This window comes from Dermacentor variabilis, chromosome 9 (assembly GCF_050947875.1).
Source record: "Dermacentor variabilis isolate Ectoservices chromosome 9, ASM5094787v1, whole genome shotgun sequence".
NCBI lineage: Eukaryota > Metazoa > Arthropoda > Arachnida > Ixodida > Ixodidae > Dermacentor > Dermacentor variabilis.
Genome location: NC_134576.1, coordinates 85,533,911 through 85,549,713, shown reverse-complemented (window position 1 = coordinate 85,549,713; position 15,803 = coordinate 85,533,911). Strand labels below are relative to the sequence as shown.

The 15,803-nt window shown below is 44.5% G+C and overlaps 1 protein-coding gene across 1 annotated transcript; it reads left to right on the top strand.

Moving 5' to 3' along the window:
* Nucleotides 1-2,241: 2,241 nt before the first annotated feature.
* Nucleotides 2,242-11,241, top strand: LOC142558083 (uncharacterized). The gene is made up of 4 exons (XM_075670243.1): nt 2,242-2,405; nt 7,241-7,416; nt 8,037-8,248; nt 10,927-11,241. Exons 1-4 carry the CDS (start codon nt 2,324-2,326, stop codon nt 11,204-11,206), a joined length of 750 nt encoding a protein of 249 aa, XP_075526358.1. The 5' UTR covers nt 2,242-2,323; the 3' UTR covers nt 11,207-11,241.
* Nucleotides 11,242-15,803: the final 4,562 nt, after the last annotated feature.

Sequence of the window (15,803 nt, the reverse complement as noted above, 5' to 3'; positions counted from 1 at the left end):
ACAGGCGATCTTTAAGAATACCTTAAAACTTCAATATGATCACCCCATATACTGATCTACAGAAGGTGAACAAGCACGAAATCAATGTTTGTACGAAGGGCAGTTATCTTCAAGTGACGTGTTGTTTATGTGCCACTGTATTCTACTGAAGGGCCCGTTTTTGCGCATGCATACCACTGCTCGCTAAGTTTAAGAAGTGTGCGAACAACAAGATGACTGTTTGCCGTAATTACGAGAGAACGGGTTTTGGAGTGTCTATAGCTGTCGAGTTTCCCGTGAAATAAAAAAGTAAAAGTTATTGGCGAGGTATGCAAACGTAAGGAAATACTGACACATCTTCTTCAGTCCACGTAAGTGCAGCTCTATACTGTAAGTAATAAAAAAATAACAAAAAGCCTATTGCATAAAGGATTCTTGACAGTCGGGGATAGACTGTTATTACACATTCTCTTATTTCGAAATTCAATTAGACGCTTTTATGCAGTGTAGCAGCGAAAATACGCAGGATGATAGAAGGTATAACAAGGAGTCACTGGAGCCAAAGCTTCGACCAGGGCAGTTGTCTTCCCCAGGGGCAGCAAATGCTGAAACTGTTGCTGCCCTGGCGAAGACAACTCTTTGTTGAAACGTTGGTTGAAGCGACACTCCTTGTTCAACTACTGTTGATCAAGGGATGTCACACTGGCGTACAGGCGCTGGAGCTCCGGCGCAAAAAGAAATGGAACTTTAGTGCTTCCTTTGCTTTTGTCTAACAATCAACCTATTACTGCAAATTTGATGAATATAGTCTTCTGAAAAAAAAAATTACCAGTCTGAGCTGGTTTGGTGTTTCTCTTTATAGCGCTCCTTTAAGTCACCCAAGTTTTAAATGAATACCTTCGAATTTGCAGAGAGAGAATGATTCCTTTTAGATTGCTCTACACTTACCATATGTCACCCGTCTTCGCTATTCTGCGTTGGGGACCTATTTCTTAAACTTTAATATACTTTTAAAATAATTATAAACAACATTTTTTTAGATGTTGCTTAGTCAGAACCGTCAGGCTCTGCCTCGTACAGCAGAGGCAGATCCTGAGGCACAAAATTTAGGTGCGAGGCTTCGGCGTTTTCTTTGTTGGCAAAACCTCATAGGGAATATATGAGTTTGTTGTGTTCCCTCCACATGCACTATTTCGCTTTACGAGCGCATGCTTCTATAGATAGGGTGTACCAATTAACGTTAGCCAAGCTGCTCAACGAAATAAAGGATCTAAAAAGAGAATGCAGGACAACATACAACTGTATGACCTACTGTGTTTCTGACGACCGAACACCGTCGTTCTTAAAATCGTATATTGCACATGATTTGTTTAAATCTTTTTTTTGTGGCTGGCATTAGCAGGGACGCAAGGTCTAATGCCCTCATACAACTCCCACCACCTTCAATCAATACGTTTGGGTATGATATTTTAGTACACATTATATAAAGCCAGAGTCATAAAGTATTAAATGACTCTGATAAAACTCTTCAGTCTCAGTTGCCGTTACGCCGGGAGAAGAACGCGGAGGTTGTCGGTGCGGCTCTCACCAGCAGCAGGCATTCTTTTCGTCCAATTTCGTTTCTCTTCACCTTATAATTTTCTACACTTCCGTTAAATAAAATCGATAAATAATTTACCCGATGCGCTCTCTTGGCTTCATCAGCAGTTGGCTTGGTGCGGTTGCAACTGACGACAATCGCCCCCCCCCCCCCTCCCTCTGGTTTCCCCTTCTCCTTCATTCAGTAATCATTCGAGTGGCATAAATCGACAGCATTCTTCGTCCTTTGATTTTATCCCGCCAATATACGGAGGAAGGCCCTTGGGCACAGAATAATGTCACGCCACTCAGCGATGGCGAATGAGAAGGCTTTCGTGCGCATTCACTATATAGCCATGGGCAGCTGGTGCGCTTTTGACGGCGGAGCTTGCTTAAGTTTGCTTTTATCTTTGGCGCCTTCGTGCTGTTGGGACACGGAGATAAAAAGGACAAATTGCGGCGACTTGCTAATGAATCACTGCGCCGCACAAGAAAGGCTCCTGCCTGGCGGCATAATCGACACGGCCGAGTGCGCTAATTGAATGTCACATGACACACAATTCAAGCCGATAGCGGCCTCTTTGATCCTTCCTTCAACCTGAAAAAAAAGGTAAGAAAAGTTCATAGACGTGTAAACAACGTGCGCGAGTGAAAATAGTGTCTACACAGAGGTCCAGGCACGGAAACAGGGAGTCACCTGCGTGGGTCGCCGCTAACTGAGGAGACAAGTGCCTCGACCATCGTTCGAGGAAAGAAACTGCCGGCCATGGTATCCCACAGGAAAGTAAGATGTTTCCACTTACTGGTAATATTGGCTGCATTGGCTGCTGCTTGGGGCCAGACATTTGGTAAGCAACTAGCGCATACCTATACGATGGAGAAGGCTTTGAATATGGCTTGAGATGTGCGAACGTGCCGTATATATTACGTCTCTAAAGGAGGGGCTCCGATCGAAAAAAAAGGCAGTTTCGCCCTCAAGACTACATGATACGTGTGCGTAGTAAGGCGTTACAATATGTATAGTCTCATACGTTGGTCAGGGCCCCCCACCATCAACTTAACTGTTGGTGATAGGGGAGTGTGTGAGGGGGGGGGGGCGAAGCATGATCCCTAATTTCTGTCAGACTGGATTTATAGCTTCTTTACCAATTACTCAAATTACGCTATCTTTAATTTTTTCAATTCTGTGAACTGGGGGCCCACCGCTAGCGTATCGTCTGGTACCCCACAGGGCTCAGAACACGGGCCGTTACCATTTATCATAGATATTATCGATTTCGCCAATAACATATAGCTTTTAAAGTATGTCTATATGCAGACGATTACGTGCTACATGATGTAATGAACGAGAAGAAAGGGGGTTATCCGAGGGGCCCGATTTTTATTAGTCATATCATAAGAAGCATGTATAAGAAGCACGCATAAGAAGTGCATAATATCACTATTTCATTTATTAAGCACAAGTAATTTCCCATATGTTGTCCTTGGTGTCAGTGTTTATTGGCTTCTTATGATATGATGTAATGAAGCCACCAGAAGACCAACAGAGGCTTGACAACTCATTCAGCATGTTTCGCGCCTGGTGCGAGACATAAAAGATTAGAAATAATTTTACTGAAACAGTAGTGATGTACTTTAGTAACAGTTCATCCCTGCTGTATTTTGACTTTTCATTCAACAACTCCTCGTTAACTAGAGTGTATAAGCATAACTACACTGGTGTTGTTTTTACACATGCGCTACCATGCTCAGAGCACGTATACCGAGTGTTTCAGCGAACACATTCAAACATCTTTTTTTAAATTGCCTGTTGCAGATGGCACAATTACAGTCCATGAGCTGGTATGCTCGAAGAGGCGGAAATTACGCGCGCAAAAGATTAAAGTGCGCAGTCGACTAGTTAAGAAAAGTCACTATTTAAGTTTTTAACTAATTACAGTATGGCACGTATTGTAATTTACAAATTCTAGCCAGGGAGTTAGCAAGGCGGATCCACTTGGAACGAATTGTCAATACGATACCAGTTTCGAAATATTAATTGCCGAACTTTGCGAAGAAATGCATTGGCGTTCCAGTTACTTTTGTGCATCAATGCATAAAAAGACGTTTTGTTAATAAACTAAGTGGAATGACAGTGCATTTTCATCGCAAGTTTGACGGCGCATATCTCGTAAATGGGGTGATCCACACATTTCTTTTCAAGTGAATATGCCTTGCAGTCTCACTAGTTAGAATTTCTGGATTGCAATATGTGCCATAAAGTAATTATTCAAATCTTAATTTCTCAATTGTTGTGAATAGGTCGATTATACATTTCATTTTTTTTTGCAAGTAATGTCCGCCTCTTCGAGTAAACCAGCTCAAGCACTACAACTGTGCTATTTACCACATTTCTTATTAAAAAAATGTATTGGAAGTGTTCGCTGAAATACCCTGCATATGGTAACTAGTAAATCACTTTAAAAACTTGGATATACAGCGCATGCTGTCTGTTGCTCCTGATGATGCGAAGCTACTGTTGTATAAAACGCTAATCTGATTTGATTACGGGTTTGTTGTTTGGTGCCCTTTCAACCAGTTTAATAATAGTAAAACCGAATCCACTACGAAAAGATCAGTGCCCTTTAAACGTCACAGATATTACCGATACTTCTCACCCTCTGCTGCTCTTCTTTCCTTGAACTTGACTTCACTATATGGCCGCCAAGATATGGATCTCCTAGAATTCTTGTATAATATCATTAATCCTTCCTCCCGCCTGTAAGACTGGGTGGATTTAACATTCGCTAAGAAACTTTTTACCAGAAGTTACTACTGCGAGCTTAATTTGTAACCTTTCTACCGAAGCATAATGCATTTACATACAGCTTTTACCCCTGAACGATTGAACTTTGAAATTGGGTACGTGGTAATGTGCGTTCCCTTCCCCTAACGATCATATTTCTGCAGTTGATTCTATTACGTCATGTTCCGTTGCCCATACTGTAAAATATGAATGCGGAAAAACAAAGAAAGCACGGAAAAGTTTTATTTTTACCATACAAAATGTATTTCAACGGAAGAAACAAAGATTATTTCACTTTAGAAAAGTCTTTCTTTATGGTTAGACAGACTTTTCCTAATTTTAACATAATTGGTGCCCACACGGTAAAAAGTGAAAAAAAAAATGTGGCATCAATACTGTGAGCGAAATGAGATTTGTTCGTTTCTTTACTATCCTCGATTAACATTCGTGAGCAGCTTCACTAATCAAGCAAGCATAGGTAGAAAGATTTCGTATGCGGGAGCCCAATTGGTACTACTTTTTGAATAAAGTACAGCTGCAATATTAGGGCTACTGATCCCGCTCATAGCACGGCTATATAAAATCGTTGAATGAATGCTTGGATATGCCGCGTAGTGCTGGGTGTCTCAGCGCCACACGTCCTGCCAAAGGGGCGGTCGTATCTCATATGTTACATGTAAGTGTCCTTATCTGTGCATTTATGATCTGTTACGACTGCATCCTAGCATTCGACTCTTTTGTACCCCACGAAAGCTGCAGTCATGGGGAAAGTAAAAGATATACATCCCTTAACGAAATAACCTGTTACATCTTTTGATCAGTAATATTGCAGAAGAATAATAAGTGAGTTACCTTTGTGAAATCACACACACACACTAGAACGTGAAAAAATGTTAGGAAAATTGTCGTACCTTTCCTGTTCTTATTAAAAAAAATTAACAGTTTTTGTACCATTCGTGTTGATGCTCGTCCTCTGTCAGTCCTATATTGCACCCACAACTGACATATCCCTCTTAGGGCCGCACTATGCGAAATAAATAAGTAAATAACTGAGTAACTGAGCAAGTAAATAAATAAATAAATAAATTGGCACTTCACGGTGATCGGAGGGGAAGGGGGAGGTGCATCAACAAAGATGTTCTGTTTGTAAATTTAGGCTGCGCAGTGCACAGTAGAGACAACGGGAGCGGCAGGGAGATATACTGGCGGGTCGGTTGCTACATTGCTGCGAAAGCGCGGGACAAAATTAATATTTTGCACTGGAGGCCAGGACATGCCGTAGTTTGAATCGGTGTTGGTAAGTTAGCGAGAAAGTCGCTAAATTTGACGAATTAAGCAGTAACCTTAACGATAAGTTTGTCTTTTTGGAGCATTCGCGTCGTTTTAGTGACTTTCTTTTCTGGTCCATTAACGTTGCCGACAGCGTCGCCCTATAGTGCTAAAGGCCAACTGCAGACTACGGTAAATCACGAGGCATAGGTGGCGGCCATATTTGTTGTCAACTTCGACCACAGTGGAAGAACCATAGAGGAGAGACAGGTGTTTCAACCATGCAGAAAGGAAGAGTTAGGATTTATCTACACTACAAACTTGTGGAGTAGTTTTCTGTGCGGTTCTTACGAGGCGACATTGTTTCGCTCACAAAGCCCGGTAAATGATGCCGTATATTTTCATTTTAAAAGTAAATGCGCGCTTTTAGACGTGCAAGTACGTCAAAAAGCGACATTGTGATTCTTGTAATAAGAGATGCAATATTAAGAGAGATACTGGGTAGAGCGTGTGATATGTTACCAAAATAACCGATATGCGCACTTTTGCTGGATGGTTATTATACTTATAACGTGTCATTTAGACCACAAATCAGGCTGCACAAGAACTTTAAAATGCATGCGTTTAATAAACATTAATGGATTAAAAAAACAAACTCGAACGTACTCTAGTAGAGTGCCAGACAACCGCTTCTTGTAAAGGTCCGTACAGGGTTTGAGTTGAGTAGAAGTGATCCTTGTATGTTTCGAATGACTGTATTTGAAAGTGACAGCTATGGACTGTCGGACTTACGGAGCCGGTAGCACCGAAAATTTCTTCTAATAGGAAACTATGTTACGGTGAATACGGGGAATACGGGGAATACGGTGAATAAAAAAAGCCAAACTCTGTGTGTAATCGCAGCCTCCGTAATGCTTCGGCATCGTGATGATTTCAGCTTCCATAGACGTAGCTTATCGTTATATATAATCCAGCGTACGACCAAACAAACTCCGCATAATATATTCGAAGTTAGTTGAATTTGGTATGTAAGAAATAAGCAATTGTATATCCCTGAAGTAATATTTAACCTACGTACCGGTCAGGCTTATATTGCTCCAGTTGTTGTTGAAAGTGAACTGCCTCACACGTATGATATCAAATGCTACATCAACCTCCATTCGTTCTATCCGGATGTTTCTTGTGTAAAAACAAAACAAAGCTGTAAACTGCGTATAAACTACGTATCGCCATGCCATTCAACGTCATGCTGGCTTTTTTCTGCTTTTCAGATGGCATGTTATTCGTTTATACTATGTTTCATTATATGCGCGAGCCGCAATGGGCATGTCAAATGAGCACTCTTAGTATTTTTCTTAGTTCCTTCATTTGTAACTCTGACGTGTAATTGTGTTTTATACGCACTTTGTGCGGTTTTCATGTCTCGACGCACTGCCGTACTTACTTTATATATAATTTGCTTGTCTTGCGGTTGTGTCATTGTTCACATTTTTCTTTCTTATGTGTCCCCCTCCCTCCCTCCTTTATTCAATGGTCCGCATGAGGCCCGTGCGGTGTTTTCTAATAAAAATAATACAAATGAAGCTACAGTTTAATGACACTGCTTTCTCCTCCTTTTTTCCCGTGCAGATGAGCCAGAACAAGGCAAGCAAAACATCGAGGAGCCGGCAGAGACTGTAGCAAGCGACCCAGGGCAGCGTTCCGCCCACGATATAAGAGAGAACGAAAGCGACAAAGAAAGATCTGGCGAAGAAACGCGACAAAACTCAATCGCGAGTGAGAACACTGACGACCCTAGAATAAATGCAAGTCTCTTTTTTTTAACGCTTAACATTTGAACAACTTTGCGCACAACAAAGATAATCGAGACGCGTACCTGAACGCCACAAAATGATATACAATTATTTCTATCAATGCAACTCCGGCGAATGATGTTGTCCGTTGCTTTCAAAGGAAATAATAATAAATTGTGAAGGTTATAAAGTCTCGAAACCGCACAGTTAGAGGGACACCGTAGTGGGAAGCTTGGAAATAATTTTCAATACGTAAGGTTCTCTAACGTGGCCCCTAACGATGGCACACGAGCGTGCTTGCTTTCAAGTTCAAGTTTATTGCTTCATTCATTAGTGGTACAGGTATGCAGTAGAAGCTGTACAGAAAGAAGTCCCACAGTTAGAAACTGCAGAGGGACCTCTTATTCTGAGTTACGTAATAACATATAAATATAAAGGCGTCAATTGAGGTTATGCACAAAGAACGGATTACACAATTTCTACTTTGCTTGATAAGTGCACGTACTTAATATATATGTAATACATTCATAAACCTGTCCCAACTAGTCGGCACGTAGCGCACTTGTGTGTGTGTTGTGGTTCAGTTAGTCTGTCAGTGAACGGAGTGACGGCTTCACACTTACGCGTCACAGATTATGCAAAGGGAGGCGCCCCTGATCAGGGGCATCGAGGCCAAGATTCACGAGGGAAAGGAGACGGAGCGCAACCTGACGGGCATCCGCGACGCCATCCGACGGGAGATGTTCGGAGTCGACGGAGCTGGTGAAGCGACACACTTAAGGCGCATCGAGATGAAGAAGCGCCTCCGAGAGCTCGACCAGCGCATCGCCGAATTGCACGCCAAGTGAGTAGCGGCAAGGACGCCTAGCATTCCACTTCCGATATAAGCTCGTTTACTTTCGGAAGGCACGGTATGTACAGCGATACTAAGGGGTCATTCAATAGACGCAGTAACTTAGTTTAAACTGATGAAGCGTTCTTAGAATATAATATTTCGATTAATTTTGTGGAAATAGGTTGAATATTACAAGGTAAAATGAATGTCAGAGCTCCATTTTGTAAACTTAGCGCACGGGAACCTTAACACCACTACTTCAGTGCGAAGTCACGAGTTTCAAGTTAATTCCTGTAAGCGTCATTGATCTCGTGATTCAATTAGTAGATGCCACAGTTTCGTCGACGACAGAAGTTTAGCTCGAGCGGGCAGTGACCACTTTCACGTATTTACGAACGTTACTGGATACCAAAAGAGCGAACAAAGGTACTCCTCTGTTACGCGGTGGCGTACTTATTGAGAAGTTCTTGATGGGCCCATCGGAGATTTCTTTGTAGACACGCTGAAGAGCAAGAAGATGGCCGTCAAATTAATTAAGCTGCCGGATCACTTCCTTGCTCCAGACTTAAACGTTACGGAAACCCTGGGCTGTCCGCAGCGAAGAGCGAAGCCTATGATGTTGAGAAAAGCGGGCGATCCGGCACTTAAAACGACGTTTAATTGCCTCGTTGCCGCGACGACTAGGCATATTAAAACGTCAAGAAGGGGACAGCGGGTGGTACTCTGCGTAAGCTTGTCGATGTGCATCCCAATGACAATAGTGTGGGAAATTATTGTCAGGCTTGCTAGAGAGGCTCACACAGGAAGACCTTTCGAACCCTTCGCCTTGAAGCTCGGATGTACTCTTGTGGTCCTGGCGGAAGATTTTGCAAATGCCTACTCATGTCACACTGTTCGACTGAGGCCACGGGCCCCATGCCACTTCCTTCTCGTCTTCCGATGGACGTCTTTTTCACATTTAGGGAGCTAGAGTCAGTGCTCAGTAGCCTACGACGATGTTGTGCAGTGGCCCTGACCTTATCAGTAATAAGTGGCTCACCGAACCTGCCCAAGCCACGAAAACAAAGAGCTTCTTGCCTTTTTTAACGGTGTGTATAGGACAGGTGATATTCAAGAGCTCTGTAAAGTGGCACAAGTGGTGCCCGTTGTGAAACCTAGTAAAGATGTTATCAATTTAGCCTCATATCACGCTGTTTCTATAACCTTTTTTTTACCTTCTTTCACAAATAGATGGCAATTGCGCCATGTCTGGGCAGTTGATCCACTAATGTGTAAACATCAAAGGTGTGCTTAGATGCACTCACTCGCTTCCGGTCGGTTATTTGCTAGGCTGCTCAAGGCGACCGAGCGAGCTGGAGCTAGAGCTAAAGCGTAGCGATGTTCTGCTGCCATGTGACCACGTCCTGCGTTATGGCGTCATCATACACCTCCAGAGAAACGAAATCAAAACTGGTTAGTAAAAAAAAAACTGAATCTCCAGCCCGGTCTTGCGAAAGTGGATGTCCACCAGCGAAGCTTCAGTGAGTTGAGTTGAGTGGTTGTAGGCTACTGGTGGGATTAGCCTTGCAGTTGCTGCCGGCAACTGCAAGGGCAATCGACGCTCCACCGTAGCGTCACTTAAATAAATAAATCACATAAATCCGACACAGGCCTCACAATTACAAATAGTCACTCCTAAGGTCACCTTGTGGAGGCCAAATCCGTGTTCTGCAGATAATTTAAGAGAAGGCGAGAAACCTTCTTTTAAATTACGTGCAGGGCACGAAGCTGTTGAAAACCGCCATTACAACTGCTGAGGGGGGTATGTTATGCTTTATTGCTTTGTAGTAATGATAGTGATGGTAATTTAGATTAATGAGAGTAATGGTAATTTTGACAGCACGCCGCCGCCGGCCGTATTGCCATTTCTTTTTCCCTTTGCCACTCGTATTCACGCTGTTCCTCGGGAGTGACAACTATGCGTTGCCTACCCATAGCGGTGCTGAAACATCAATGAAGTTAGTTGCTAGGCTGGATCTTTTACATACGAAAGGCTAGTGACGTCAATCCCCACGTCACAACTTGCCGTCGTCGCGGTAGCTTGCGCAACAGTACTCTTTACCGGGAAACGTATGCGGGGAGCACTACGTGCTTCGCATGGTTATCAGGAGCGGCTTATCATCAACTGTGCGGTTCTTATGCTTGTTTTGTGCTTGTTCTGTATTGAAACGAATGCTGCTCTGTATGCTGTATGTGTGACTCCAGAGAATGTATGTACTTCACTACGCTGAGTGCTTGAAGCCTGCTTCACCTCGGCCTGTTATTGCACAACCTCCGGGATCGGCCCACATTTTTTTGCCCATGGACGCGGTGGTCGGCATTTTTCGTGTCCGCACCCATCGATAAAAAATGTGGGCCGATCCCGGAGGTTGTGCAATAACAGGTCGAGGTGAAGCAGGGGAAGAGTTGAAGCATATGTAAATTATTAAGGGTGCTCTGAGGTTCACCATTACTTTTCTTTTTGTAGTTTCGAGGCCATGGACTTTAGGTGATTTCGCGCAGAAAATGAAGAAAAATCGAGAATTTTAAGTCAGTAGTTCTCGTGTTTCGTGGGGCCCTGATGTGTGTCGTCCCTCCATACTCTCGCCGAGTGGTCGAGCGTCTCGCGGGGACGATTATGGGCACCGATTATAAAACGATGCTCGCAGGAATCAGGAAGCCCAGCAGAGGTTCCGTGGCTTCGTCGGCGCCGTCGACTCGGGCGATATACGAGACGAAAACCAGGCGCACTCAGCACTGGGCGACATCGACCGCTCCTCCGGCACAGCAGTTGCGGGCGCCGCGCGAGCCGCCAGAGGAGTGTACGCGAAAGTGGCGAGCTTCTTCCGCGACACGGTCGTGGGGGCCGTCGGAGACGTGTTCCACAGACTCATCGGCTCCAAGTGGCAGTCACTGAAGGCGGGCGTCAACTTGCTGGCCGGTATCTAGCTTGACTGTCGCAATAAAGCATTGCTGCGCGGGCACGCGTTCCTTGTTCTGGTGGGTGGTGGTAACAACTTTATTGACACTCTGCTCAGTTATGACCTGGCAGGCCCGAGTCCTAGAATGGCCCCTCACGAGGAGCGACCCTTTCGGCCCAGGCAACGAGGGCTTTTTGTACTTTTTCTTCCGGCGTTCTGAGCAGCTCTTCCCACGTCTGTTGTGAGGGAGCTGGCACGAGCGACCTGGGAGGGGGTAAGCCCTCGCACCCCCAAAGAATGTGATGTAATTACGTTTTCCGAAGGTGCGCGGCGTTATCGCGTCCTGGCGAACACGGTGGCGTCAATATTGTCACCGCACACGATCAGAGGCAGTAGCGCGTTTTAAAGCGAATAAATTTATTTCATTCGTTCGTCCGTGTTTATAGGGGTCGGAATTTCACCGCCGATACAAAGGCGCGAGTTCCAAGGAAACGCGCCCTTTCGCGCTACCGAGTTGCAGGCATGTTTCGGCGCCGAATATACGAACGAGCTCTTTCTGACCTGCGTGCTATCACGCACCGGTGCTACCGCTACGAATGTGCTGGTTTGCGGCTCCCTTTTCTACGGAAATAAGCAGCGAATCAAGAAGCACTACCTAAATATTTTCAATGCAAAAGACGTACGCTTTCAATCGCGTAATTCCTTTATTATAGCTAATAGCCTAGCCGGGGCTAGTCTTTCAGCTTGCCAATGGACATCGTCAAATCGCGTCAAAGTATACGTCAGGTCTACAATCAGCGCCAATCCCTTTCCCCGGTCGCTCTTCCAGTGAGAGTGGAAATTGTCGCCAACGCCAAGGACAATGCGCACGGCACTTAGCAGTACTGACAACTGAGCCACTGGGCCAGTTGAGCTGAGTAGCCGTCGGCTGTCTCGACGTTTCGGACTAAACCTGCCGAGCTTCCAACTGAGGTAGGGAAAAGACAAAACACTTTCGTTTCTTTCCCACAGTGAAAGTTGTTTCCTTTTGGTGTTGCATTAGTTACGAAAACACGTCAGCAGCAAGCACAATTGACGCGTATATATTTTCACCATTTTATCAGCTATAGGAGTCCGCCGCCGCAGCGGCGCGGCGGAATTCGAAAACAGAGCTAGCGGTTGCTTTCCAGTAGTTGGCCGAGGGCTCGGCAATACGCTTACATTGACAACATCATCAAGAAATGACAACAAAGGATGATCAAAAGTTGCAGATTTGCAGGCGGCAGGATCGTTGAGTCAGTACATAGCAGTGGCAGGCTATTCCAGCCGGGGCCCGGTCTAGGCACAAATAAAGCGAAAGTTTACATTGGGGATCTGTGCATGAGGACACATAAGTCCATGGTATGCTTTCAGCTGTCCCTGTGTAACAGAGGCCATGAAATGCATAACTGAGTGACTACTGAAATTAAAAACATAGGAGATATTTGTCGTTTTTTTTTTCAACCATATATACACTTAAACGGGCATCCATCCATCCATCCATCCATCCATCCATCCATCCATCCATCCATCCATCCATCCATCAATCAATCAATCAATCAATCAATCAATCAATCAATCAATCAATCAATCAATCAATCAATCAATCAATCAATCAATCAATCAATCGAAAGATGTATTACATGTTATTAGCCCCACACACTCGTAGCGTCTCCTCTGTTTAGAGGATGCCGCTGTGATAGCTGTTTCATATAGCACACGCCTCTAGGCCCTTGTGTTTCAAGGGCTCTGGCGAGGCAGTGGTGCTCCAGGTAATTTCACCATCTAATATATTTTCTGTATTGCATCACTCTTTCACGATGGATTTTATTACACATAGAACACGTCATTTGTCATCGACATAATCTTATTACAGATAGATTTTACGCACTCTAGAGCGACTATTTTTAAGGCCCCTATACAGCCACATTACATTAACCCCATAGAACTCATAACTACATTGCGAACTTATCAACACTGCCTTGGCGCTCTTTGGCCACACTTGGCCCTTGCGCCAATAAACACTACATATAATCAATCAATCAATCAATCAATCAATCAATCAATCAATCAATCAATCAATCAATCAATCAATCAATCAATCAATCAATCAATCAATCAATCAATCCTTATATTATTTCTACTCCACATTATACGTTGCTGAAGAAGGTCAGATGGTGCGAAATTCGCAAACATCGCAGTCGACAGAGCTGAAACGTGTGACGAAGTTTGAAAGCATGACACCCATATTCGAAAATGCTCTTCGACTCGAGACGCGGCCTGCTCGACTCCTACGAGTCGTGTCCCTCTAAATGATTCCAAACTCCCTTTGGGAGCATATGCAGGGATACTACTTCGTAGTGGAGGGCAGCACTACGTACTTATCGAGTATATCGATCACTGGATATCAAGAACCATGGCCTCCAAGAGAGCGCGCACCGCACAATCTCAGAGGTCATGCAACGACGCTCCTGAAAGATTTGTGAGCATAGTGTCGTAATATGGCAATGCCAGTGTGGAAGTCAGAGTATCGTTTCTATAGAGGCTCTTTGCTGCAGTAATCGTCGAGGAGCGTTACTAAACCGCAATGACTCCGTTAGCCGACGAGCTGCGCCGCACTCCTTTCCGTAGTAGAACTGCCGTAAATGGCTCCCTTGGGCAAGGGAGACAGAGATGCGCCACTGTACGTATTCCGCGCACCACTTGAGCCACTTCCAGTCATTATAACGGATGGATGGTTGGATGTTATGAGCGTCCCCTCTGGAACGGGGCGGTGGGTTGCGCCACCAAGCTCTTGCTATTATACTGCTTAATGTCCTACCTAGGTTAAAAAAAAACCGCTATGAACTCTCACAACCAAATTTTCTGACCCCCTATTGCGAACTTAGCTTTTGTAGGTCTCCGTTTTTTGTCGTCTCCTTACTTTACTTCTAAAAATCTTCAAATTGCCTCTTACTAATCTCTATTGCAGACATGTCTCGTTGAACGCAAGGGCTTCAAAGAGGCCAGTGATGCCTAAATCGACCGCTGGGCAAATGTCTTCACATTCTAATAAAACATGCTCCATCGTTTCCCTAGCTTTACCGCAGCAAGCACATGCTTCTTCCTTCTTAAATCTCGCTTTATAGGTGCATGTTCTAAGGCATCCCTATCTCGCTTCGAAAAGTAATGAGCTTCCCTTTGAGTTATCATAAATTGTTTCTTTCCTGATTTCATTTTTTCCCCTTAAGTAGGTACTCATGGCAGGTTTCTTTTCCATTGCCGTCACCCATGAGATTACTTCAGCCTCTCTGACTTTCCGCTTGACGTTCTTTGTTGCTGTGTTGCCCACCCTACAGGCCGCATACTTGCTGGTAAGCTTCCTAGTTCTTTTCCTCCACTATGAATCAACGTTTTTCCCGTACAGATACCTCAAACCTCTTCCAGCCCATTTACTTTCTTCCATGTTCCTCAGTCGTTCTTCATAATCAATTTTACTGAGAGATTCCCACACTTCAAAACTAGTCCAGCCCATATCACCCTGAACAGCTTCATTTGTAGTCTTCTCGTGAGCGCCCAATGCGATGCGTCCCACTGACCTTTGGTTGTCGTCGAGTCCTGTTTGTACCCCTGATTTAAAGCAAGCAACCGCATTTCCAAAAGTAAGTCCTGGAATTATTACACCATTCCACATACCCCGGAGCACCTCGTACCTATTGTATCCCCACAGTTCTCTGTGCTTCATTATGGCTGCATTTCTCTTCCCCTTTACTTCTGTAACGCCATTATTCGCCGAGCGCCATCACGTGACCGAAACGGGCTCCACAGCGTTGCGGAGAAGCCAACACTTTGCGCGCAACGTCTACACTAGGCACGCATATAACCCGACCGACAAATTACAATTGACATCGGCAGTGTTATTATTCTTGTTGCTTCTTCCTCGATGGCGCCGGTGGAAAGAAAGTGTGTTCGCAAGTGCTTTTCTCGGTGAAATGGCGGAATGAATGTCATACGACGCACTTACAGCTCTTGCATTATATTAGGGGCAGTGAAATAAAAATAAAGACATAAAAGAGCTTTCTTTTTTTTAATCTAAGCGTGGCTTTAGAGAAGTTGCACATGTGTCTCTCGCTGTTCCGAAAGCCACGCCTTTTGGAAAGCACTGAATATAAGCGCTTGGTTAATTAAAAGGTAGAACTCGCTGAATCAAAACGTACCGAGCCGGCTAGCGAGAAAACACATTTTGGACAGGTGGCACCGTCTTCGGAAACCCGCTACTCCTGGGCCTCTGGAATGGTGCACGATAGTGCACTAATTTGAGCAGATGCAGATAATAATTACAGGGCTGTTGTTATCAGTGGCCCAGATGTTTGCAGCATCGTCTTTTTTTTTTCTTTTTAGCTGAAGCATGTGAGCCTATAGATGTGTCCGTCACACATCGGTTTCACTTCCTCAACGTCTGTGCTGTGCTCCTCTTGATCGAAGCCCACGCTTTCACTTGCGTTACCGATTCACCGTCCACTTGAAAGGAAACAAAGACCGGATGTTTCACACGTTCCAAGAAGAGTAACAGCTGTTGTGTTCCGGCCAGTCAAGCCACTTTGATTCGTTAAGTTCTTTTCGTGACA

Coding starts and splice junctions, on each gene's coding strand:
- LOC142558083 (XM_075670243.1), top strand. CDS start 2,324: ATGGTATCCCACAGGAAAGTAAGATGTTTCCACTTACTGGTAATATTG. Junction 2,406..7,240: donor TGCTTGGGGCCAGACATTTG/GTAAGCAACTAG, acceptor TTTCCCGTGCAG/ATGAGCCAGAACAAGGCAAG. Junction 7,417..8,036: donor CTGACGACCCTAGAATAAAT/GCAAGTCTCTTT, acceptor TACGCGTCACAG/ATTATGCAAAGGGAGGCGCC.